The sequence below is a fragment of the Mastacembelus armatus genome, chromosome 18, assembly GCF_900324485.2.
Source record: "Mastacembelus armatus chromosome 18, fMasArm1.2, whole genome shotgun sequence".
NCBI classification, from domain to species: Eukaryota; Metazoa; Chordata; class Actinopteri; order Synbranchiformes; family Mastacembelidae; genus Mastacembelus; species Mastacembelus armatus.
Window position 1 is genome coordinate 17,970,925 of NC_046650.1, and position 22,606 is coordinate 17,993,530.

General features: G+C 47.7%; 2 protein-coding genes and 1 long non-coding RNA gene across 7 annotated transcripts; 1 reads left to right on the forward strand and 2 right to left on the reverse strand.

Annotated features, from left to right (window-relative positions):
* Positions 1–266: 266 nt before the first annotated feature.
* On the reverse strand, positions 267–2,611 carry LOC113141846 (uncharacterized). Its single transcript, XR_003296845.1, has 4 exons — positions 2,237–2,611; positions 1,538–1,690; positions 1,257–1,346; positions 267–1,107 (listed from the first exon to the last, which is right to left on the reverse strand). It is a non-coding gene; the product is annotated as an uncharacterized LOC113141846 (long non-coding RNA).
* Positions 2,612–3,104: 493 nt separating this feature from the next.
* On the forward strand, positions 3,105–10,961 carry LOC113138886 (uncharacterized). Of its 3 annotated transcripts, none has more exons than XM_026321718.1 (4): positions 3,105–3,305; positions 3,946–6,512; positions 6,782–6,916; positions 7,406–10,961. In XM_026321718.1, the coding sequence occupies exons 2-4, from the start codon at positions 3,949–3,951 to the stop codon at positions 9,759–9,761; spliced, it is 5,055 nt and encodes a 1,684-aa protein (XP_026177503.1). In that variant the 5' UTR covers positions 3,105–3,305; positions 3,946–3,948; the 3' UTR covers positions 9,762–10,961. The 3 variants fall into 3 exon arrangements, with proteins under 3 accessions (XP_026177503.1, XP_026177512.1, XP_026177520.1); XM_026321727.1 differs by having other exon boundaries at positions 6,785–6,916; XM_026321735.1 differs by having other exon boundaries at positions 6,788–6,916.
* On the reverse strand, positions 10,150–21,867 carry LOC113139691 (CXXC-type zinc finger protein 5-like). Of its 3 annotated transcripts, XM_026323096.1 has the most exons (7): positions 21,510–21,722; positions 18,393–18,585; positions 16,569–17,642; positions 14,997–15,301; positions 13,961–14,140; positions 11,240–11,406; positions 10,150–10,245 (listed from the first exon to the last, which is right to left on the reverse strand). In XM_026323096.1, exons 2-4 carry the CDS (start codon positions 18,507–18,509, stop codon positions 15,254–15,256), a joined length of 1,239 nt encoding a protein of 412 aa, XP_026178881.1. In that variant the 5' UTR covers positions 18,510–18,585; positions 21,510–21,722; the 3' UTR covers positions 10,150–10,245; positions 11,240–11,406; positions 13,961–14,140; positions 14,997–15,253. The 3 variants fall into 3 exon arrangements, with proteins under 3 accessions (XP_026178881.1, XP_026178872.1, XP_026178862.1); XM_026323087.1 differs by lacking the exons at positions 10,150–10,245; positions 11,240–11,406 and adding an exon at positions 21,832–21,867 and having other exon boundaries at positions 12,768–14,140; positions 21,510–21,658; XM_026323077.1 differs by lacking the exons at positions 10,150–10,245; positions 11,240–11,406 and having other exon boundaries at positions 12,768–14,140.
* Positions 21,868–22,606: the final 739 nt, after the last annotated feature.

Below are 22,606 nucleotides of genomic sequence, written 5' to 3' on the forward strand. Positions count from 1 at the left end.
CACGTGCACAACCTGCAAACTGCCTTCACTCCTGCTTAAATCACAATCAGGAACAGGTTTAAGGCCAAGCAGGTTTCCACAAACAAGGAGTCAGGACTGTTAATGTGGTGCATGAATAATACAAACTGTGAATATATGCACAAATTTCCAAATGCAATGTGCCAAATGAGTTTCTAAATTACTTTAATGAAAATGACAAGGAGCAGAGACAAACATTTGTAAAGTTTTTTTCAGTTCCAGTGAAGGAAATCAGGCTTTGACGCTCATGAATTCGAAAAACAACTTTTTAATGTCGATATGAAAAATAAAACTACACAAAAATATCAGAATTATTAACCAGTATTAAACAGAAGACACTGACCAACACACAGATCTATTATTCTAACGTCATGAAATAGAAAACAGGTGACTTTTACTTTATAACAAGCTGCATTTACAGCTGTTTCCATCATTACTGGGTTCACCACATTGATTTCACTGAGGCTAAACAACAGAAACAAATTTATGTAACTGCACAATTCAACAAGCTAAGAGAACCTAAACCATAAAACCCAGTCAGGGTCGACTGTGAACAGGAATCAGACCAGACCCAAAAGACAGTAACGGATAATTTCTGAACCAAACTACAAAACCTAAACTTTATTTTCTCATCTGTGGCTGTGGCTCAGGAGGTTGAGCAGGTCAGCCATGAACCAGAGGGTTGGTGGTTTGATCCCTGGCTTCATTAGTCCACATGCCAGACACTGAACCCCAATTTGTCCCCTGGTGGCTGTTCCATCGGTGTGTGTGCAAATGGGTGAATGGGTAAAATAGTATAAAGGTGTCTGGAGTGCAGAAGAGAACTCTGTGCATATAAGACCAGCTACCATCTTGGTGGAAAGTGGACTTCCAGGTCCCATGCTGAACCCATGATCCTCAACACTTTTCTCAGTGTCACAGACGTCTTTCACCCCCGCCCTGGTGTTTTCTGTTGTGTCCAGATGTTTCTGACAGGTTCAGTCCTAGGGGGTTTAATCATTCTGGGCCAGGACGTCTGGTCTCTACAGGTCTGAACCCCAGGACAGTGGGTTTCAAGGCTCCATCAGGCTGACACAGAAGTCAAGGTTCCTGCAATCACAAACAAAAAAAGAGAATAAACATATGATCACAATATATTGACCAAAATAAGTTCATGTTTAGTATAAAATCATCTTTGCACGGATCCCTTAGAGCTGATCCTTTGTGAGAACTGTGACCCAGAAGGTTTTTAAAATCACCTGTCAGCGCTCTCTGGTGGACAAACCGCTTCTACATCACCTCAAACATTTGTTCATTTTTTGCTGGTGCTCTCACCAGAGCTGACATTTCTGCAATATAAAGTAAAAGTTGTTTTTGTTTTTTAGCAGATTTGATCTGCCATAAAGACAAACACGGTATTTTCTTTATTTTGTCTTTAAAAAGATAAAGATATCATCATTACTTTTGAAAACAATGAGCAAGAATAAAATCAAAATCAAACGCTTGGTTGTCACAAAGGTGAAAGCTGACAGTGTCTCACCTATGAAACCTTCTATCTACTTCGGAGATAAACAAATGTCTGTACTGGTCCAGTGTGTCGTCAGTTGGTCCTCTTTTCCAGCAGCCACTGAGCTGAGATCCTGCTGGCGTAGATCACAAAGGACCAGGACAAGACCACAACAGCCAGCAGCACCTGAGAAACAGGGACACTATGAAACACAAAGACACCTCCGACTAGCTGGAAACTGTTTTTTACAGTTCAGTTTATAACTGAATGTGCAAAGTATCAGAAAACAACGAAACCTCTAACTTTGTTCGTTATTACCTCAGTAACGTCATCAATGAATCGATTATTGATGAATGGCTGTGGTCTACATAACAGCGAAAGTATTTGATTTTAATTTTTAATTCACATTTTGATGTGACGCCTGTTAGTTAACTAATGTATTGAAGGTGCAATACATATAAAGTTAATACAAACTGCTAGCGCTAACAGCAACATGCAGCTAGCTAATCTCCTCCTTAATGTCCAACAGAAATAAAAAACAAAAAGCTCCTAAATTCACCTCAGTCCTCTGGTTTCCCTTGATCCTATCGTCATTTTTAACTCAGTGGATTTTCGCTAAGACGAAAAGTCAAACAGGCTCTGATTGCTAACGGCTAACGCTAGCTAGTTAGTTAGCCGTTAGCAGCTAACGTAACAACACGGTCTCACTGAGAGCAGGTTTAACGAACCCACCACAGAGTAAATCCGGTCCAGGGCTCGTCTGCTGAAGGTTCCCATCACATTTAACCCACACACGGACGCGTGGAACGGTTCGAGTCAGGAGTTCGGTTCGAGTTTGTTTACGCCGCTTCTTTCTCTTCTTCGAGTGGAACGGCGATCGGGCACAGCGCCATCTTCTGCCGCGGAGTGTGGACCGCAGATAAATCACAGGCTTTATTTTTAAAATACCTCAGTCCAGACTTCACAGTCTGTTCTTACGTTTACTGGGATTATTTTTAAACCCTTAAAAGAAAAGATTTTCTTGAGTCTGGCCGTGTTTCCGCGGATTAACGGGACGTTTCCTCCTCAGACCGTCAGGGAGCAGCACGGGCAACGCGACCGTTACCGTGGTAACGAAAATCCTTGAGATAACGACGTCTCACTCCGCATCAATATCTAAGAACCACAAATACACTGGGCGTTTGTTCACGTTGGTTTTGTCTGGATTACATTTAACGACTATAGCTGATCTTAATAAACTACTAGTATACTACTACTACTACTACTACTACTAATAATAATAATAATAATAATAATAATATCACAATATCACACAGAATACTTAGTCAAGATGATGATTTCGTAAGACAATTTGTGTGATTGCCATTTGAAGTGATAATTTATTAATAGTAAGCCAGCAATAATGAGATGATATATTATATGACGTGATGATATGAATATGACGCATATTCCATAGAGTTTTAAAGATAACAATGTAAAGTCAAATTAATTTTTATACAGCAATTAAAACATTGATTTACATATGTATTGCAGAGTAACGACTTATTGACGATCTTTGGCTGAAGAATAGAAAGCCATTTCCCATCATCCATTGCGGAGTCGTTCTCCAGCTGAGTAGGTTCGTTTCGACACAAATGTCTCCGTTTTTAACTGGACTTTCGGTTTAACGGATCCGAGCAGCGGAGTCTGGAGACCGAGACCGTCACCGACGGTGGATGCCGCTCATTGTGCGGAGTTCCGCCCGGAGGAGGAGAACAAACCCGGATGAGAAGCTCCCGGGGAGTGCACTTATTCAGCTCAGGTACGGATCGTAACCGTGTTAGCATGCTAACAGGCTAACGGTTTAACGTTCACCACAGTTAAACAACCATTTATTTACCATCAGCGTTTAGAGCGCTGGTGTAGAACTGGGTTATATAGAACGGTTCTGATGTACAGAGACGCAACATTGGATGGTTCCGGGTCGCTAAATGCTAGTAGATGTCTGTTAGGCTAGGCTAGGCTAGGCTAACAGCAGCTAGTTGATGATCATTCTGTTGGTTTCTCCTGTCGGAGCTTTGTTTTCGTTTTGTCAGATCTGGGAAAACTACTGGAAACGTCACATCTGGATAATGTGGGCTGCATTATAAAGCTGCATTAGCTTTGTGTTATCATTGATGCAGCCTCAGCAGTGAGCTGCAGTTTCAATTATTCATGTAAGGTACAAATTTAGGTCATTACGACATTGTAAGGTTGCACTTACTGTTCGTTATCCCCATCAGTGTACTACAAGTTAATTAACCTTCAGCTTTTAGGATGAACGTGTTTGTAAACAGTGGTGCCACACATTGAGGAAGTTACAGTGACTTACAGTCACTTTAAATAATCTGACTGGTTTCATCTGACTGGTATTTAGTCCTAGATCCGTTTCACATTCTGCTTCCTGTTGTCTGTGTGTCCAGGTGATGGCGCCCACACGGATGAAGCTGCGTGTGCGTCGGCGTGATAATGCGGCCGGAGGTGCAGGTGCTGGAGCAGGGGGCGGTCAGCCGGAGGAAGGAGAGCGGGGTCGAGAGAGCGGCGGTCGCAGCAGCAGGAGGAAAAACACCAACAACACCACGACCACGGCTGCCGCCACCTCCTCCTCGTCTCCTCCCACCTCCTCTGCATCCGCTTCGGCGTGGGCGGTGATGGCTGCAGAAGAGGCATCACCCGACTCAAAGTGCCCAATTTGTCTGGATCGCTTCAACAACCTGGCTTACCTGGACCGCTGCCTGCACCGTTTCTGCTTCCCCTGCATCCAGGAGTGGTCGCACAACAAGGCCGAGTGTCCGCTCTGCAAGCAGCCCTTCACCTCCATCCTGCACTCCGTCCGCGCTGAGGACGACTTCAAGGAGTACACACTGCGGCCAGCGCCCGCCGACAGCAGCGTCGCCGCCACTGTTGCGATGGTGGCTGCGATGGCATCAGCGGCAAGGAACGACCACCAGATGAGGCTGACCCTACGGAGGCACAGAGCAGACGATGGGGGAGAGACGACCACACGGAGGCGAAGGAGGGAGAGGGGAGGAAGAGGAGGGGCAAGCAGGCGAGCCGGGGAGAGGACGGGGGTGTGGGAGTGGTACCTTGATTCTCATCCTCTTCCTCATCTTCCTCACCATTCCACCGTCTCTCCCATCATCACGGAGGACAGTGATGAGAGTGAAGGCGTGGTGCAGCAGAGAATCAGGGAAGCGGCAGATCTGGAGGAGCGAGGGGTGATATTTGAGGGACTGACAGGACTTGGGGGGGCGGTGACACCTGTGACCCCAAGTGACCGGGCATCACGGCAACTGATGACCCGTTTGGCAGCGAGGCAGCGGCTGCAGCGAGAAGGCGGAACTGTGCGTCGACTGAGGGACAGGGAGATGGTGGCCTTTCGACGCGCCTTATATCGCTGTGGCATACGGGTTCACGGTGTTGCTGGGGTCAGTGGTAACCAGGGGCAACAACAGAATGACGTCTCAGCAGAGAGCTTCCGTCGAAACCCTGCACACCTCAACAGACTCCGCCCTTGGCTGCGGCGGGAGCTCACAGTGCTGTACGGTGCACACGGTGTTCTGGTCGACATCGTCCAGCGCATCATCATGGCACGGCTCGCTCGGCATGGCCTGGAGGACACGCCTACCATAGAAGAAGAGCTGCGACCATTCCTGTTGGCCCGCACCGACCACTTCCTGCATGAGCTGGTCAGCTTCGCCCGCTCGCCGCTCAGCCTGGACGGCTACGACATGCAGGCGGTGTATGAACCCCTGACTGCTGCCCTGGAACTGGACGGGATAAGCAGCTCCTCCGACAGCAGCTCCGTCATCGCAATATCAGAGGGCGAGGAAGAGGAGAGGCAGGAGGAAGGAAGACCAGAGGAGAGGCTGCAGGGGAGTGCTCATGACAACATCTCCCAATCAGGAAGCTGCCTCAGCCTGACGGGCTGGGATGATGAGACGCCTGGCCCCTCCTACTCCACCACTGAGCCGTCGTGTTCGTTAGCCTCGCTGCCGTTCAGTCCCGCCATGCAGGATGCGGCCAATGAGGAGCGGGAAGAGAAGCGGGAGGAGGATGGGGAGGAGGAGTGTCAGATCGTTGGATACAAAAAGCCGATAGCAGAGCGAACGCCTGAGCTGGTGCAGCTCTCCTCCGACACTGAGAACGATGACGAGGAGAAGAAGAAGAAGAAAGTGGAGGAGAAGGTGGTGGAGGAGCTGCCTCTCCTGCCCCCCACCTCCACCCCCCCCTCTGGCCTACCCACAATCCCTCCCTCCACATCTGGCACTTATAGGGAGGAGCAAGACGACAGACTGAAGGAGAAAGACGGCGAGGAGGGCGGGCGGCGCTCAAATGCATGTTCATGGTTGGGCACCTCCGGAAGAAGCCAGGAGTCAGTGTTCACGCTCAGTCCGAGTGAGCGGCAGCGGGAGAGCTGGAGAGACAGGAAGCAGTCTAGCAACGAGGTGGCGAGGGAGAAGAGGAAGAGGAGGAGGAGAGGGCAGGACAGGAGTGGTGACTGGAGAAAGAGTGGCACCCTGTACAACCCAAACCGCTCCATATATCCCGCCATGATGCGCCACCGCTCCCGCTCCCCCTCACCATTCCACTCCAGTGGCGATTCTGGTCCACTCAGTCCACCTGACTCCAACTGGGAGTACCACGGCTCCCCTCTCAGCTCCTCTGTCTCCTCCCACTCCTCCTCCTCCCCCCTATGTTCCTCCCCACAGCCTTCACCGCCACCGCAGACACCGCCAACACCCTCGCTGTCCCCCAGCAACCCTCACCATGGAGAAAAGCCAGGCGGGAAGAGGAAGTACAAGAGCCGACATCTGGACAGCACTGACAAGGACCCCACCTGGAGGCCGAGCAGCAGCAGCCACCACAGGGAGAAAAAGAGGAAGAGGGGTGAGAAGGAGAGGAGGAGGAGGGGGAGAGATGGAGGGAGGAGGCGGGAGAGACACAGGAGGGACACCCACAGGGAGAGCGTCGACTACGGTGGCGAGAGGTGAGATTAGGATTGTGGGAAACATTTTCACCATGTGCTGACGTTTTATAGATTCACATGATTAACGTCTATATCAAGATATTTCCTACTAATCAATCAACACCACCAAATAATCAAACGCTCTGCTGTCAAACAGCTGCAGCTAACAATCACCTCCACCTTCACACGGTCATTTTGACTTGAAAGTGAACAGTTCGGGGACCCTGACCAGATTTTCAGGGTAACGTGGTGATTTTTTTGTTTTTAAGCTAACCTTGTTTCCTGTCGTCCAGCAGCAGGAGGTGCAGAGAAGACCGGAGTCCGAGCGTGGAGATCATCTATGAGGGCACCATCACCTCCAACGCCGTGCAGCCTCCCTCCCGCAAACGCCACAGGAAACGTCACCGCAAGACACAACACAGCAGGTACAGCGGGGGAGCAGTCACAGGGTGGACCTGCAGGTCAAAAACCCCAGCAGGAATTCATTGGGACCACCGTTAGCTGGAATCATTTCAAACACTACACTGGATTCAAGCGTGTGAGATTATAGAACCTGTTACACACAATATAAAACATGTCTTCTTTAAATACACACTAATTGAATGGTAGTTGATATCAGGCATCTTCAATCAACAAATATCTCGAGTTCCTGGTGAGAGGTCAGACTCTCTGCAGTTGTAAAAACAGCCAGCAGGGGGAGACACACTGAAGGTTACAGCTTTTTACTTCATTTAATTGCCAGTTAAATGGCTCATCAGTGCCTATTTATTTACAGCATGTTTCTCTTTCATAACAATGTAAACACAAACTCTTTGAGTTCAGGGATGAAGAGTTTTGAAATGAAGTCTGAACTGTGGAGATTTGAGGTTTTTCCTGGCCAGTGTGAAACTTTATTAACACACCGTCTCTCTCAGTTCTCCAGTGATCATCACCCTCGACAGCGACAGCAGCCACGACGACCTCCACAGAAACGTGAACAGCAGCAGCAGCAGTCCGCTCAGCAGCCAGCAGACCGTCGATTTCTCAGACCTTCCTCCACTCCCGTTGGTCCACTCGGCTGGCGTGGGCGGCGTCCTGGATGCAGAAATCAGCGAGCTTCCTGTTGATATCCTGGACCGAGGATCTGACGGGTCGGAGACCGAGCCGATAGGCAGATCCAAGGCTGCAGGTCCCATCGCAATCGACAACAGTGATCATGAAGTGGATGTGGTAAACACTGACGAGAGCGGCTTGCTGCTGGGATGTGATGAGGCGGATAAAGAACTGTCCTCTGACACATCTGAACCAATCGGAGAGGCGGGTACAAAGCCACTGACTGCTGAGAGACAAAGACAAGCAGTGACTGCAGACTGCAGCTCTCAGCCAACAGGAGAAAACGTTGTAATGGTGGACGTCCATAAGAACGACTCCGATGACTTCACGTCTGACAGCCGCCTGCTAGAAACCATCCTCAATGACTTGAAGGGAACTGCTGCCCCTAACTGTGACCTTCCTTTGAACTTTGAGCACAGCTCACCTGACACTAGAAAAAAGCATTGTAGGAATCAGGACAGCTGGTTGGCTGAGACAAGACATCTGAATCCCAGTTTGCCTGAGGAGCGGTGGTCTAACGATTTCAGAAACCAAAATCAGGGCTTGGACTCGCCAACGTGTCGTACTAACATCCCCAAGCTGCCTCCTCTTGAGCAGCTGAAAGATGGCAGGGTCAAAGAGGAGGGCAGGGACGTCCCTCCAGTCCTGAAACAGGACAGTCCTGTTCAGTCGCACGACAGAAACAAGCCCCCGCCATTAAAACACACAGATGCTGGAAGTGTACACCTACCCCCCAGCTCTCCTGTTGACCTCCACTCACCCTACGCCTCTCACCTCAATTCAAATCCCACCATCTCACCCGCTGACTCCCACTCAGCTGCTGAGCTTTCCAAAGATAACAAGCCAATCCCCCCCATTTCAACACTGAAGAGACATTTCACAAGCACTTTGGCTCTGCGAGGGATGATGCCACCTACTAGTGAAGTTTCACCCCATGGCATGGAGTCTTTCTGTCACATAGCACCCACTGACTCCCATCGTAAAGCTGGAGCAGTGACCAACACCCTCCATTCCACAAGTCCCGTTTCACCCATTGATTCTCATTCTTCTTCAGTGTCCAAAAACAGTTTCACAAGTTCTGATCGCTTCAGTTCTTTTCACTCTGCAGGGTTGAATTCTGACAGTGCCACAAAGGAAAAGTCCTCTGGTCCTAGATCTTCATCCTCTGAATTGCTTCCTTTGAATCCGTTACCTTCCATTGACTTCCACTCATCCAGGACTGGCTGGTCCACGGAGAAGGCAGCTCACAGTGACTCTACCTCCAGAGGCTGCAGGAATAAAACTCTTGGCCCAAACGCCTGTAGTGCAGTACCCTCTGACCTCCACCCTGGCAGCAGTGTTTCTGCTCAAGGCACACCGGCAGGTAGTTTTTTGTTTTCAGGAGTCGGCTCTAATGACACATTACCTCCTGTTCCTGTTCCACCCGTTGATCCTAGGACTCAGAATCCGCACTCACCCATTGACTCCCAGTTTTCTAACAAAAGAGCGCCCCTGTCAGAAAAGCATGGAGTCAGCTCCACAACAGCTCCCAGCAGCAGGTCTTCACCCACCGACACCCATCCTGTGGGCCCCTTTGACCACCACCCTTCAAGTGCAGCAGAAGAACTGAGAAACAGCAACGTACCATCACCAGTCAATCATGAGAATCGGACGCTTCACCCACCACCCATTGATTTGTACTGTAGTCCTGCACCACCGGTTCACCTCCATTCTTCTGGCTTTACCAACACGTCAGTACATAGCCATTTCAACCACACAGCCATATCCTCCCCCCACACCATTGCCTTCCATACATCACACAGACAGTGCAGTGCTCAGGCCAAACCTAATACTGGATCCAACTCAAAACGTCTCTGCTCCACAGACTCTGAACCTCACAACCACTTTGATCGCAGCTCTGCCCCACCGTTCCCCGTTGACACTTACTCAAAACGTAGTCTGCCCATGGACTCTCAGTGTGGATCTCAGGCCCTCGTTGACTTCCATCCAAAAAACTCTCGTGAAGACTTTCAGCTCCACATGGACAACCACATCAGGTCTTCCCCACGGCCTGTCGAGAACCAGTGGAAGTCAACCTCCTCCACTGAAGCCCGTTCAGACTCTCGGTCACCGGTTGACGAGCAGTCGGCGGGCAGCATGTGGACCACACACGCTCTGTCACAAAGGACACAGAAATGAAATATAAGTGTTTTTAGAGCATAATTGAGGAAATGTAAGGAAAGTATGGACCGATTTTTAATTGTGTTACTGTTACTGTGAATTTTTTATAAGATACGTGTTGATCCCCGCGTTCTGCCTGTTTCATTTATAACGCTGTGTATGTATGTGAGGAGTGAGGCCAAAATAATAATTTTCAAGTTTGACTTGTTTGTATTTGCTGAGTCTTAAGCACTGACAGTTTTTATTTTGACTATTTACTTGGTGAAATATATTTTAAAATTGGACTGGAAGCATAAGAATCTTTTGTTTGTTTACTTTATGGTCTTAATGAAGGTAATTATTGATGAATGGTTCCAGCTGATGGACAGGTCACGATAAGTAAAATACACTTCCAGAGTCATATCTTACCAGAGTCCTGCAGTTCTTTAACATCTGATAACAGGCCTCCACAACCTGCTCAGGTGTGGTCCGAGAAAACGTCCTCTCTCCTCTAACAGGAACACTGATGGACGATATGCAGGAAATAAACACACATTAGAAAGATCCTTCCAAAATAAGAGTCAGTACAGTTGAATCTGGTTGGTGTGTATGTGTGTGAATGAGTGTTTACGTGTTCTTCCAAAATAAAGGTTTGGTCAGACAGTGAACCGGTGCTTTGGTACAGTGTCACATAAATTTAACATGCTGATCAATGATATGATGGTACCACTCTGAAATAATTTGCCTTTTAAGAAGACTTTCTAAGTTGTAACTGAAGGTATTATTCCTGACTAATTTTGGGTTGCCAGACTGTGAAAAATCGCAGTACCTGATGATTATCCTCCTCCAGCAGGACGTTTTAGTTTGTCAGCTTTTCACAATATTCTGACATTTTAACAAACTAATTCAGTTTCAGCCCCAACCCCTTTATCACCCACTTATTAATTCATAATTAACAAACACTAATAAATGGATTGGCAACATTCACAAAAGCATAATTACCAAGTGGAAGTGATAAAGATTTCACATGGATTCACAACCTGGCAACCCTAATGTCAGTGCTATTCATGGTATTTAACTGATCTGTTGAGTATTAGCGGACAATGTGTTAAACATTGATAAAACCAGTTGAAGCTCTTTTATAGAAGGTTAGTGGTACAAAAACACACAATACACTGAAATCAATTTTACTATATGATCATTTAAAGCTACGTAAAATGATTAAATACTTTCAATTTACCATTTTTCGTGTGTCACTGCTTTCAGATTTAGAGAAAAGTCTTCCTCTCATTTCTCTAATGTGCCTGAGCAACCCACAGACATTAGCACCATTAGAGAATATTTAAGACCTGCAGTTCCCCTGGTTTCATAAAGTCCTACTAACTGTGGATAATCAGCAGTTTTCATTTTGAATTACATTTTTATCTAACACTGATTTTTTCAGTGACAAGACGCTGCACAATATTCAGGATTTTAACAATGAAACAGCTGCTTCAGGTGCAGTTTGTGTCTCTCACCTGCAGATGGAGGCAGAAAACCGTTCGGGCTGAAGCCTCCACTTCATTTTTATCCTTCGCCTCCTCATCCCTTCTTCTTTGCTTCTCTTCTTGTTCCCACCTCCATGTCCTTCACTTCCCCGCTGCCTGCCACCATCTCCTCTCCTCTCGCCCTCAGAGGAAGAAAACTAAAAGGGATAATGAGTCTCAGGAGAGAGCCTGCGACAGAGACAGAGAGGCTCTTCTACACTAATTAAGCCTATCAGGGTCCGATTAAATGGCTGTTAAACACACACAGGCTGTGGTGGATCTGTGCCAACTCCTGACGCTGGTCGAGAAACGTAAAAAGGATGAGGGAGAAGGTTGGAAACAGACAAAAGTACCAAAAAGAGATAGAGGAGGTAAAGAAAATAAACAGAAGGGAACAAAGGACAGGAAAGATTTAGCACAAACTTCAGCCAGACATGAGACAACAACAGCTTAATGAGGAGACACAAAGAAATTTCCCCCACATAAGGTCACCAGTATCCCATCAGCACGTGAACATGTGCAGATGTGGTCAGGAGGATGAGCTTTCACATGGCAGGTGGTCTGAGCATCTCAGAAACTGGAGTGTAAACACAGCAGAAGAAGACAGAGCTGACCAAATACAGATGACCCTGACAGGTCGCAGCGAACCATGAGGTCTTGACCCATCACATACAGACTGTGGGCAAGTTCAGAACATGGTCTGAGGAGACAGAGACTGGATGAATCTGCTTCAGATTAAACTCCATGGATTAGTGAATCACACCTGAAGCTCCCTCGCCCCCAAAACCTCTGGGTTTATGTGATAAGTCCTGTACATTTCCTGACATCTCCGCTGACACAGGCCAGGTATCAAGGTGTGAAGTTTTTTTTCTTTTACACACCTGCTGTTATTTGAAATGTGATTCATGAGATCAAGTCCTCAACGCAGTCTTCTTCCTTCTGTAAACACAGAAACTAAGTAACAGGACTGTTTCTACATATTTCACCCTTTTTGCCGTTTCCTGATTTGAACCCGTGTGTCCGACTCAGACGTGATTTACCAAAACCTTCATTTACAGTTTTATTATTATATTATATTATTTATTATTGAGACAAACCTGAGTCACGTCCGTCAAACGTCACGTCCATGCTCCGCTCCCCCGTAACCCCCCCCCCCTTCCTCTTTCTCTCAGGCCACGCCCACATTCTAGAACACTGGTGGTGGGCCATTGTTAGCGCTGTTGCCAGGCAACACGGCGCACCGTCGTCAGGGACAACCAGCCTCTCTGTCTTTGTCGCTCTTTCCCTGTGATAGCAACACCATTACTGAGATGACAAGCCCACACACACACACACACACGCACACGCACACACACACGCGCACACACACACACACACAGCCATCTTGTGGCAGCACATTTTCACAGAAAAACATATTGTTCATTTTCATGCCTTCTCTCTCACAAACACACACTGTGACAGTATCGTATGACGCAATCCCCTGACATCCTCCGGTGTGTGTCTATGGCAGACTCACAGCTAATTTTTGAAATGCTTTATTATAATTCAGCACATGAGGAGGTCACAGAGACAGAATACATGAGGAGGAGGACAGACACACAAAACAAACATCCCCTTCCTCCTCATCACCTCACCCCACCCTGAGAAAAAGGGGATGTTGAATTTTAGTTCCCACAAAGAGTCGAGGGAACATTTTCCTCACGGTACTCAAGAAAATAAATTCAACAGATAAAAATAAATCTGTTTCCAACACGTCCATGAGGGCAGATAGTACGACACGATGATGGCAGTGGCTGATTCGTTCTGTCAGGAACATGAATGCGGTGGCAATTAACCCATGAATTCATTAACGGAACGTTTTCTTTGAACCAAAACCTTTGACCTGCTGTTGCTGGGATCTGAAAAGTCAGCTGACTTTGGGTGAGACACTTTTTTGTTTATTTACAGCAACGTCTGGACGGTACAAAAACTACATTTTAGATTTTGTTTAGTTCAGCTGCAAACCAAGAAGATGCGTTTAAAAGGAATCGGAGAACGTGTGCGTTCAGAGCTGCACACGCAGACGTGCTGGAAATCACATGTAGTTCTAGTGTGGAATGTCGTGATCTGATCCCTTTCAGTTCAGTTCGGTTCCCTTTAGTCACAGGGTTCAGCTCAGAACGTCAAAGGTTCCCTGCGAGTTCCCGAGCTGCATGTGTTCTGTTTCCTATTGGTCACCATGTGGTACAATCTGCACTGATACAAGAACAGACACTGGTTCTGAACTCTCTTTGAGGCCCAGGTCCAAATGTTTGTTACTGAAGGTGCCAATTTACAGCCAAAACGGCCTCCAGAACGTGTCCTCATTATAATAATTTAAAAAACCATACAAACTGCTACCTTTTACGCAAATACAAAAATACAACAAGTGAGTTCTTCCAGTCTGCTTTAGTTCATTTCAAACCAACTGGAAGTGTGACTGCGCCCTGAGAACTTTCCAGACAAATGAATAACTGATCCTTCAGACGAGTAAATAAAAAAAAAAAAAAAATCCAAACACCAGATGCCACGAGAGGAAGATCAGCTCTGGACCGTCGAGAGAGTTAAGAAGCAGATCATGTCGTACCAGCGTGAACACAGCCCGGTAAAAATCAATCAAGGTGCCTTTAGAGTTCTTGAGGAGGAGGTAGACAGATAAGACAGATAACAGTGATGTGGTAATTGTAGTCCTACTGTGGTGGAGTTGTAGTCCTTAGTAACAGTCCTGGATCCCTTCGTGCTGAGGTCAGTTTGTACTCTGATGAAGTTCTTCCTTTGAGGTTAACTTGTCGTCCACTTTTGGTCAAACTGCAATCGCTCCTGTGGTTGAGGCCTGAATCTTCCTGGTTTGGCTACGATGGGCTTTGTGGTTTACTAGGAGGAGGAAGAGGAAGGAAGAGACGGTTTGGTCACAGACGGTGAAGGCTGTGGGGGGAGACAGTGCTGTAAGGATTCTCATGATTACGTATCTTTGGGTATGAGTTGGTCATGAAAGGGTTAAACAGTTTATCCATTACCTTTGGCTTTAATTACCTTCACCTTTCCTGACGGTAGAACTCTGTTTGGTCTCAGGCACTTCCTTTAAGCGCCAAGTCGGATAAATCTGAGCTTCTCAGTCAGAAATGTGACTCAACTTTTGACATGAATGTGGTTTACGAGTCAGAAGCTCACGGTTACTTAGACTGACTAAATGTTGATTCGAGGTGGTTGGTGGCAGCTTTAACTGGAGAAATTAACAGGAAGTGCTGAATGAAAATGAGAAGCTGCCAGCTGACTGGAACTGCCCTTAGCTAAGATCCAGAGTTTAGCTATTTATGTTCACATACTGTCATTCTCACTTGCATGTATGAACAGAACGCCCGCACCTGTAACGATCGATTATTGATCAGCTTCATTTTACCCGGTACTGATCCCTACGATTAGCTGAGGACATTTCTAATCACTATAGCATCAGAAAAGACATTAATGGCTTGTGGTCGTTACGTTGCTTTGGCTCCAAGTCTTTATTCCTAGTAAGTAAAAGCTCGGAATGATCAGTTGTTGGTCAAACTGACAGAAATCATCAATAAGCAGGATCAGTGTGGTCTGGGCAGGTGGTTCAGGTGTCTGACCATTATAACCTGGTCAAAATCAATAACTAGTGCTCTGTGATGCTAACTCGTATCAGACAGTATTAGATACTAAACAACCTGTGTTATAGTATCTATTACGAGCTGCTGTTAAAATTTACCTGCACAAAGTTCAGGAAAAACATCATCACACCACATGCTGATTGGTCAGTTCATGCTGCCTGTGACCAAACTGCCCCCTCTTCCTCTGTCCTCCTGGCTGGTTTCCTGTTAAGGTGGGATTTGAAGTTTTAAATGACAATCCACAGTGTGAAACTGCAATCCTGTTGCAAAGCATCTGGTTCAGTCCCTCGTTGAATCATCCAAGCCTGATCTGTGCTCCGTGTATAATGGTGACTTTCTGGTAGGTGAGGGAGGGCTAGAAGAACCAACGAAATGCCTCGCCAGTCGGGACAGACGGCGGCCGCTAAGCATAAGAGACAAAGAAAAAGTGAAAAGGAAGTTTTATTTCTTTGTTGATTATGTTTTGTTCTGTTAATTCTGCAAAGTAAAACCATCAAACAAATGTAGCAGAACAGGGAAACACTCATGTACAGCTTGTACTAAGTATAATCTGTGAGTAGAAGTACTTCCTACCACTGAACTGGTTTCAGGAAGTCTTCGTGAAGGTACGAGCTACAAACCTTTCAAGCCCCATTTTAGGGCTAGTCAAAAGATTCTCGGTGGATTATTCCTTCAAAAGCACCGTGTTTATTTGGATTTCACTTTGAAACACTTTGTTCTGAACTGCAGGACTGACACCAGGCAGAAGAGACGAGGTGTCCTGAACTAAAAACCACCCTGGGGGCTCCGCTGTTCACTGCACACTGAACTCTCTGATTGGCTGAGAGTCTGGCAGGTCGACATCAAAGAGGCATGAGGCAAGAGTGTGAAACCACCTGCTAACACACACGCACACACTGAAGCCAGTCTGATGCATTCAGATACAAACATGCACGTACACTGTAACACACACACACACACACACACAGAGTGCAGTCACTTGAAGTTAGCCTCCACAGGTCCAATTAGTGTGTAATTGATGAAGATTACAGCTGCTAATTCGCTGTCTAACACACACACACAGTTTGGTTCAGTGTGTGCTCTCATACCACATGTTTGTGGTGATGCTCAGGGAATAATTAGTGGAGATTCCCACAGGAAGAGGTGTGTGTGTGTGTGTGTGTGTGTGTGTGCATGATATATAGAGACGTCAGTGAGGTCGAACTCTGGTGTCAATGAATTATTGATCGGCACTAATTCTTAGTGCACTCAACCACACGCATACACACTCTCACACACACACACACACACTGGCAAATAACATAAATATTCTCCTTTTCCCCTCTCAGCAGCTCGCTTTATCGCTGTGAATCAGTAGAGCTGGTGTGTGTGTGTCCGTGTGTGTGTGTGTGTGAGTGTGTGTGTGTGTCGGCAGGCTGCCAGACCTCAGCAGGGACCGAGCTCTCGCTTTTCACCACCCACCATCTGCACAGCGCTCTCACACACACACACTCAGCAGGGTGAGCGATGCCTTCCAGCTCCTGCCTGGCTGGCACTGATCTAGATTCAGTGAGCCAGGACACACTCGCAGACACAACGGAGCGCACACACACAGTCCTGAAAAGTGTTTAACGAAAGGCGGCACATTTTGGTGTGTGCGTTTGTGTTCCTGTCTGTGTGTGTGCCCTCACCTCCAGTGCCCCCCCTCCTCCCCCTGGTTTCTTCTTCAGCTCTTCACACTTCCTGAACTTGCAGATCTGGTGACCCGTCTTCCTGTTGCGGCAGGATGAGCAGACACCGCAGTTGATCAGCCGCCTGCATGGCCCGCACACACCGCATCGCTTCCTCTTCCTCTTAGCCACGGCTCCCGACGACGAGGACGACGATGACGACAAGGCCACACCTCCTGCCGTCACCCCTGACGATGAGGGCGAGGAGGAAGAGGGGCAGGGTGAGGAGTTGGCGTGCTGCTGGCAGTCTGTTAGCGCCCGTTGGCCACCTGTCATCTGGAATGCACTACCTGCATCTGAGATCCCACTTCCTGCTGACCCCATTGCCATGACAATGACCCCAGGTGGTAATCCCAGCCCCCCCAGGAAGCTACTACCCATCACCCCTCCACCATTGCAGCTCCCACCCTCTGATAGGCCCATCATGTCTGGGTGGGTGTGTCCTTGCTTGTTCATGATGCCGCAGTCTGCCCCGCCACCATAACCATGGAGGAAGTTCCCGTTGCTAGGTGCCATGGGGTGATGGTGTGCCGTTCCTTGCGTGACAGGAAGGGAGGAGGCAGTGTGTCCATGTTTTTCACCTCCTCCCCCCTCACTGCTCCCTCCACCTCCTCCTCCTCCCCCTCCTGTTCCCCCGCCACCCTGCTGCATGTTGGTGCTGTGGGGGTGTGAGGAGGTCATGTGACCTGGAGTCGCAGAGGGGTGGTGATGGTGGTGGTGGTGATGCACGGGCGCAGTTGTCACAGGCTTGGCCCGCCCCCAAAACATGGCTGCCGGGTGGTTCATGTTCATATTCATGTTCATGTTGTCGTGGCAACCCCAGGGCGCTGTCGCCATGGCGCCCAACCTGGCAGCGGTGGGTGGGAAGATGGGGGCGGCTGCTGCCAAGCGGGCCGCCAATTTGGCAGACTGAGGGAAATTGGTGACATTCATGTTCATGTTCATGTTGACGTTGGTCTTGTAGAAGCTGGCGATGGACGAACGGTAACGGTCCATCTCGGTGGTGTAGTCCAGCATCGGTGTCAGGCTGGACACCTGCAACAAACACAGATTTCTAATACTGACAGTAATCAATAATCAATACAAACATGGCATGTCACATCAAAACTCGTCTACATCATGGTTGAGAGACCCCTTGGGCGTTTGTAGTGTTCGAAGATTAATGGCAGCCCAGGTTTGTGCACCTACTCTAATCTACTCTGAGATGTTTTACCTGCTGATGGCAACAGTCTAGTGGGAATCTCTATTTTTTAGTCAGACAGGCTATAAATCTCAGCCCTGTGTTTCCTCAGTTTGAGCTCTGAGTTTGGTCTCCACCACCTCCTGAGGGAAATCTCTGGCTCTTTAGCTGCTAAATGCTCCACTATGTTCAGCAGCTCGTCTCCGACTGTGTCTGTCTGCTGTTTGCTGATGAGCAGGTGGTGGACTGTGGCTTTTACAGCTGCAGCTCTGAGAACAGCTGCTGAAACACTGAGAGCCAGAACCAGGCCCTGAGAGCGCTGACAGAGAAAGCTGGGTCTGGACTGTGAAGCTGTGTAAAGCTGAGAGAACCTGCAGATTAAATTTCTGCAAAGACTGTCATGGTTATGAGCCACTTGGCCCCTGGACACCTGCTGGAACTTCCCCAAATTGATGAAGCAAGAGGTTTTGGTTTCATTTTGTAAGAAAGACTGACGTCTGACGTGCAGACCTGACTAACCTGGGTCAAATCCATCTCAGGTCCTGTATCTTACTTAGTAGGCATCAAGAGGACCCTGACCGACCTCTAGTTTGAGCCACACTGACCTGTCCTTGTCCGCTGTAACCATGGTGATTCGGGTGATGGTGGGAGGGGGCGGAGCTCCTCTGGAGCATCGAGGAGAGGTCGCTCTCCACACACACGCCACTCGTCATGCCCGACATGACCTCACACACACCTACGCACGCTTACAGAGGAAGTGTGCGAGCAGCTAGTTCTGTGTGGTCGACCCGTTCTGCTCTGCAAATGAAAAGACAGAAACAGGACAAGGTGAGTTCAGTCGACGCCTCAGGAGAACGCTGTCACTGACATGATACTGTAGAAATGAAACCACATTCTGTCCGTGCTGCATTGTCTCAGAGATTATTCTAGTGACACACCAGCCTCTGTTACTGCTTCATGACTTCTCTTTTGCACAAGTTGTTGGTTTTATGCAGGACAGGTTCAGGTAACATGCTCATCTTAAAAATCCTAAATAAAAAAATATCCCAGTTTGATTTCAGTCACAATCAAAAGCAACAGTCCACTGTAGCTTTCGTCCCATAGCTGATTAACAGACTGACTGGGAGTTCATGACTCTGCTGCTCAGGCTTCCTCCTTCAGCTCCGTTTACCTAACGTTCTCCATGTGAGAGACAGGGCCGCTTCAGGAATGAAATTAAAAGACTCTAACGCCGACCCAGGCCTCGCACCGTCCTGTCAAAACAATGACTCAGAATTTAACACAATGAACAAGGAGAAAAAAGGAGGTGGCACCAGCCTTCACCTGCTTTCAATTCTAACAGGTGTGTTCTAGTGAATGTTCATGCTCCTCCTCCTCTTCACCAATATTCTGCCAGGTTCTGTGGTCAAAGTCCACCCAGGTACACTGACCCCCACACCAGGATTCAGGCAAGAACCAGAGACAGATGGGAAAAAGTTTGTGGACTTTATAAACTCTCGGCTCGGGTTCGATTGGGACGAGGGTAAAATGTTAGAATCCGGGTCAATAAATGAATCTTGGGATTATCTGAATTTCGAGTAAATTGCATTAGAAACCCTGTGCCGATGCCAGACTGACCTCTGACCTCTGTGTCCACACACAGACAGACTAATCTGACTGTAAAAAAATCCACTGCCTTTTGTGAATGAGTGTGAAATGTGTGACGGCCAGCCGGAGAGAAAAGATGTGTGTGTGTTAGCTGTTGTGTGAGTGTGAATGTGCATGTGTGTGTGTGTGTGTGTGTGTGTCTGCAACAGGAAACAAAATGTGTGCGGCTTCAGATTTAGAAGCGTGAGTGTGTTTCTGTGCCTGTGCATGTGTCTGTGCATGTGCCCAGCCAGTGTGAAAATGTGTGTGTGTGTCTTCTCACGCCCCCCCACCACACTCCCTTGAGGCGTAACTAATTACCCCGTCTGGTCAACCGGGCAGGCGCGAGCTCCGACAGAAGGTCATGGTGGCCACCGGCCGCGAGGGGAAAAACGGCTCTCCCACGCGACACATTAACCCCCCCCACCCCTCCTCCCCCCTCAGGCACAGCAAGGAAGGCAAGGAGGAGGGAGGGAGGAAGGGAGCAAGGAAGGGAGGAGGCGAGGAGGGAGGAAAGGGGGGTCAGCCAAAAAAAAAAAAAAATCCAGTCTCGATTACAAGCGATAAATACCGTGAACACAGCATGCAGTCCGACAGAGAGAGGAGGAGAAAAAGAGAAGATGGACGGTGCGTGCTGCTGCTGCTACTTACCGGGCCTGCGAGGAGAAGGAGGAGGTGGCGGTGGAGGAGGAGGAGGAGGTGGAGGAAGAGGGTGATGAGGAGAAGAGGAGGAAGGAGGAGAAGAGGAGGAAGAAGAAGACCGTCTGGGAATTAGCCCGCCACGGATCATGGCTGGCGGGGAAGGAGACAGAGAGAGAGAGGAGCGGAGGGGTGGGGGGTGAGAGGAGCACCGGGAGGGATTTGTCGGTCTGTCGGTACCACGGAGAGAAGGAGGAGGAGGAGAGGGAGGGATGGAGGAGGGGGGTAACGGATAACAGGGTGGTGGGGGGCGGATAGATAATCACCTGGGCTTGGCACGAGCGAGCGTGAGGTGGGGAGAGAGAGAGGGGCGTTAAATTAGCCAGGTCGAGGCGAGGAGGAAGCAGCTCTGTGGAGACCCTGCAGGGGCGGGAAAAAGGCTCGCTGGAGGAAAGGAAAAAAACACCATGGGATGAAAGGAGAAAGACGAGGAGGAGGGGGGTGATGAATAATGGCGGAGGTTATGAACGGATGCGTGCGTCGTTCTCGCGACAGAGGGAAGAGGGAGGGTGGTGGCAGGGGGTACACGCGACGCTGATGTTCGGTAACGGGGAGGTGTGTGTGTGTGTGTGTGTGTGTGTGTGTGTGTGTGCAGGCTCGTGCGCTCCACTATGTCTCCCGCTGTCGGCTGCGCTCGTGGCGGCGTGTCGTGCTGTGCGCGTGGTGTGAACCGTCTGATTGGCGCGGAGGCAAGCGGGGGGGGGGGGCAGAAGGTGTGAGACCCTGCAGATGATTGGCTGCCTGCCAGTGAGAGAGGGAGCGAAACAGAGAGACTATAGAGAGACACTGGGAGAGAGAGAGCTGGGAGAGAAAAGCACTGACTCAAGTATTCACTGGTATTTTACCAACACTATGATTTTCATATTTTACAAATTTACTTTGACTAAAAAACGATAAGAAGATGAACATTATTCATCCCCAAATGCAAATGTTCTGTGTTCAGAGTGTAACAGTCACATTTACCTGCTCACCATTGGAACAGCCAGACCCAGTCCTGCTTCCTGCTGGGCTGGATGCTCCAAAGGTTGGGACACCTGCATCTATTTCTAAGGCTTCATTTCCTTCTCCTGCTGCAGAAAAGATCACTTCTGACTTTCTGTTTTTAACTTGTCATCATTTTTCATCACCAACTATTTAACCCTCATTAAAAGCTGAAAACTGGGGCAATACTCAATAAAGTAAGAAAGTAATATTTCAAAAAAGTTCTGAGATAAATCTAAAAAGATTTTAATACAGGAAAATAATTTTAAAAATGAGCTACCAAATAAAATGTCATGATCTGATAATAAACCAGATTTACAGAGGAACATATAAACATGTGTAAAACAATCACCATGACGCTATATTATAATGAGTTTTTATGTAAAGCTCAGTTGTGCATATCAGTTGTTGTGTACCTCATCATGCTGACTGAAGTAGGCAGACCAGAGTCTGTTACAGCCTGAGCGTCTCCATGTCAGGGGGGCGGGCCGCCGTCTTTACACTCAGGTGATATCAAACACCTGTGCAGAAGATTGTCCACTCATCATCACGCTGCCTCACTATTCTGAGGTGGGAAGAACCAAACCACAAGGAAAGTCATTTCAAAACATTTAAAAGAAATGTAATAAAAGAAAATGTGATAAATGCTGATATGAAAATGACAATAAAAACTGATTCAACATTTAATTTAGAAGACAAAAATGTCCTGAAATCAGCTTCTGAAATATGAATTCTTACCTGTCCTTTATTAGAGTGAACTCAACATCTCTGTGTTTTTGCCTAAAAATGAAAGGCGGAGGAATACTGATATCAGTATGTTCTGTCACTTCATACACTGAGTGGTTAATCAGTTATTAAAGAAATAAGTGTCAGATATATCAATAATATAAGTAACTGAGAAAATGATTCAGAAAATACCAGCTCTTTATAAACAGTTTAGGTCTCCAAACTAGATTTGGAGCCTGGGACCTGGGCCCCATGCTGGAGGATGGAGGGCCTGTCACAGTGCTGCAGATTTCTAACGAACGTGCAATTGAACTAATCAATTTAATTAGACTAATTCAATTGTATGAGGTGAACCTTTTGGGCACCCATACTTGCATCGTACTGTATCTGCGCTGTAATTTGTTTTAGTTGATTTCTGTCTTGTGTTTGATTTGGTTTTGTCGCTTTCTAACCATATTTTATATTTATATTGGCCTTCTACAAAGCACTTTGCTGTGGGAAGCTGCTGTACAAACACACTCGCCTTCACAGGCGGTTCAAGCTCGTCACCTGCTGGAGAAAAGTGAGAAGCACATCTGTGTCATTACAATCACCAGACTCCACTTTCTTCTTGCTTTGTTGTTACTCATGCAGACTGATATTATGAATAACTTATATATATTATACTTATAGTCTAGTCCCAGGGCTTTAACGCGGACAGGCTGCAGGTATGTTACCGCCTGTTAGCTCCCCCGTTAGCTCCTACGCTAGCTAATCCTGTTAGCTCCCCGTTAGCTAATCTTGTTAG

Bases quoted from the DNA above. Each gene is read 5' to 3' on its own strand.
- LOC113138886 (XM_026321718.1), top strand. From the start codon at position 3,949: ATGGCGCCCACACGGATGAAGCTGCGTGTGCGTCGGCGTGATAATGCG. The intron at 6,513-6,781 runs GTGAGATTAGGA...TTTCCTGTCGTC, and splicing joins GTCGACTACGGTGGCGAGAG to CAGCAGCAGGAGGTGCAGAG. The intron at 6,917-7,405 runs GTACAGCGGGGG...CGTCTCTCTCAG, and splicing joins CGCAAGACACAACACAGCAG to TTCTCCAGTGATCATCACCC.
- LOC113139691 (XM_026323096.1), bottom strand. From the start codon at position 18,509: ATGTCGGGCATGACGAGTGGCGTGTGTGTGGAGAGCGACCTCTCCTCG. The intron at 17,643-18,392 runs GTCAGTGTGGCT...TGTTTGTTGCAG, and splicing joins GTTACAGCGGACAAGGACAG to GTGTCCAGCCTGACACCGAT. The intron at 15,302-16,568 runs GTGAGGGCACAC...TCTTATGCTTAG, and splicing joins GAGGAGGGGGGGCACTGGAG to CGGCCGCCGTCTGTCCCGAC.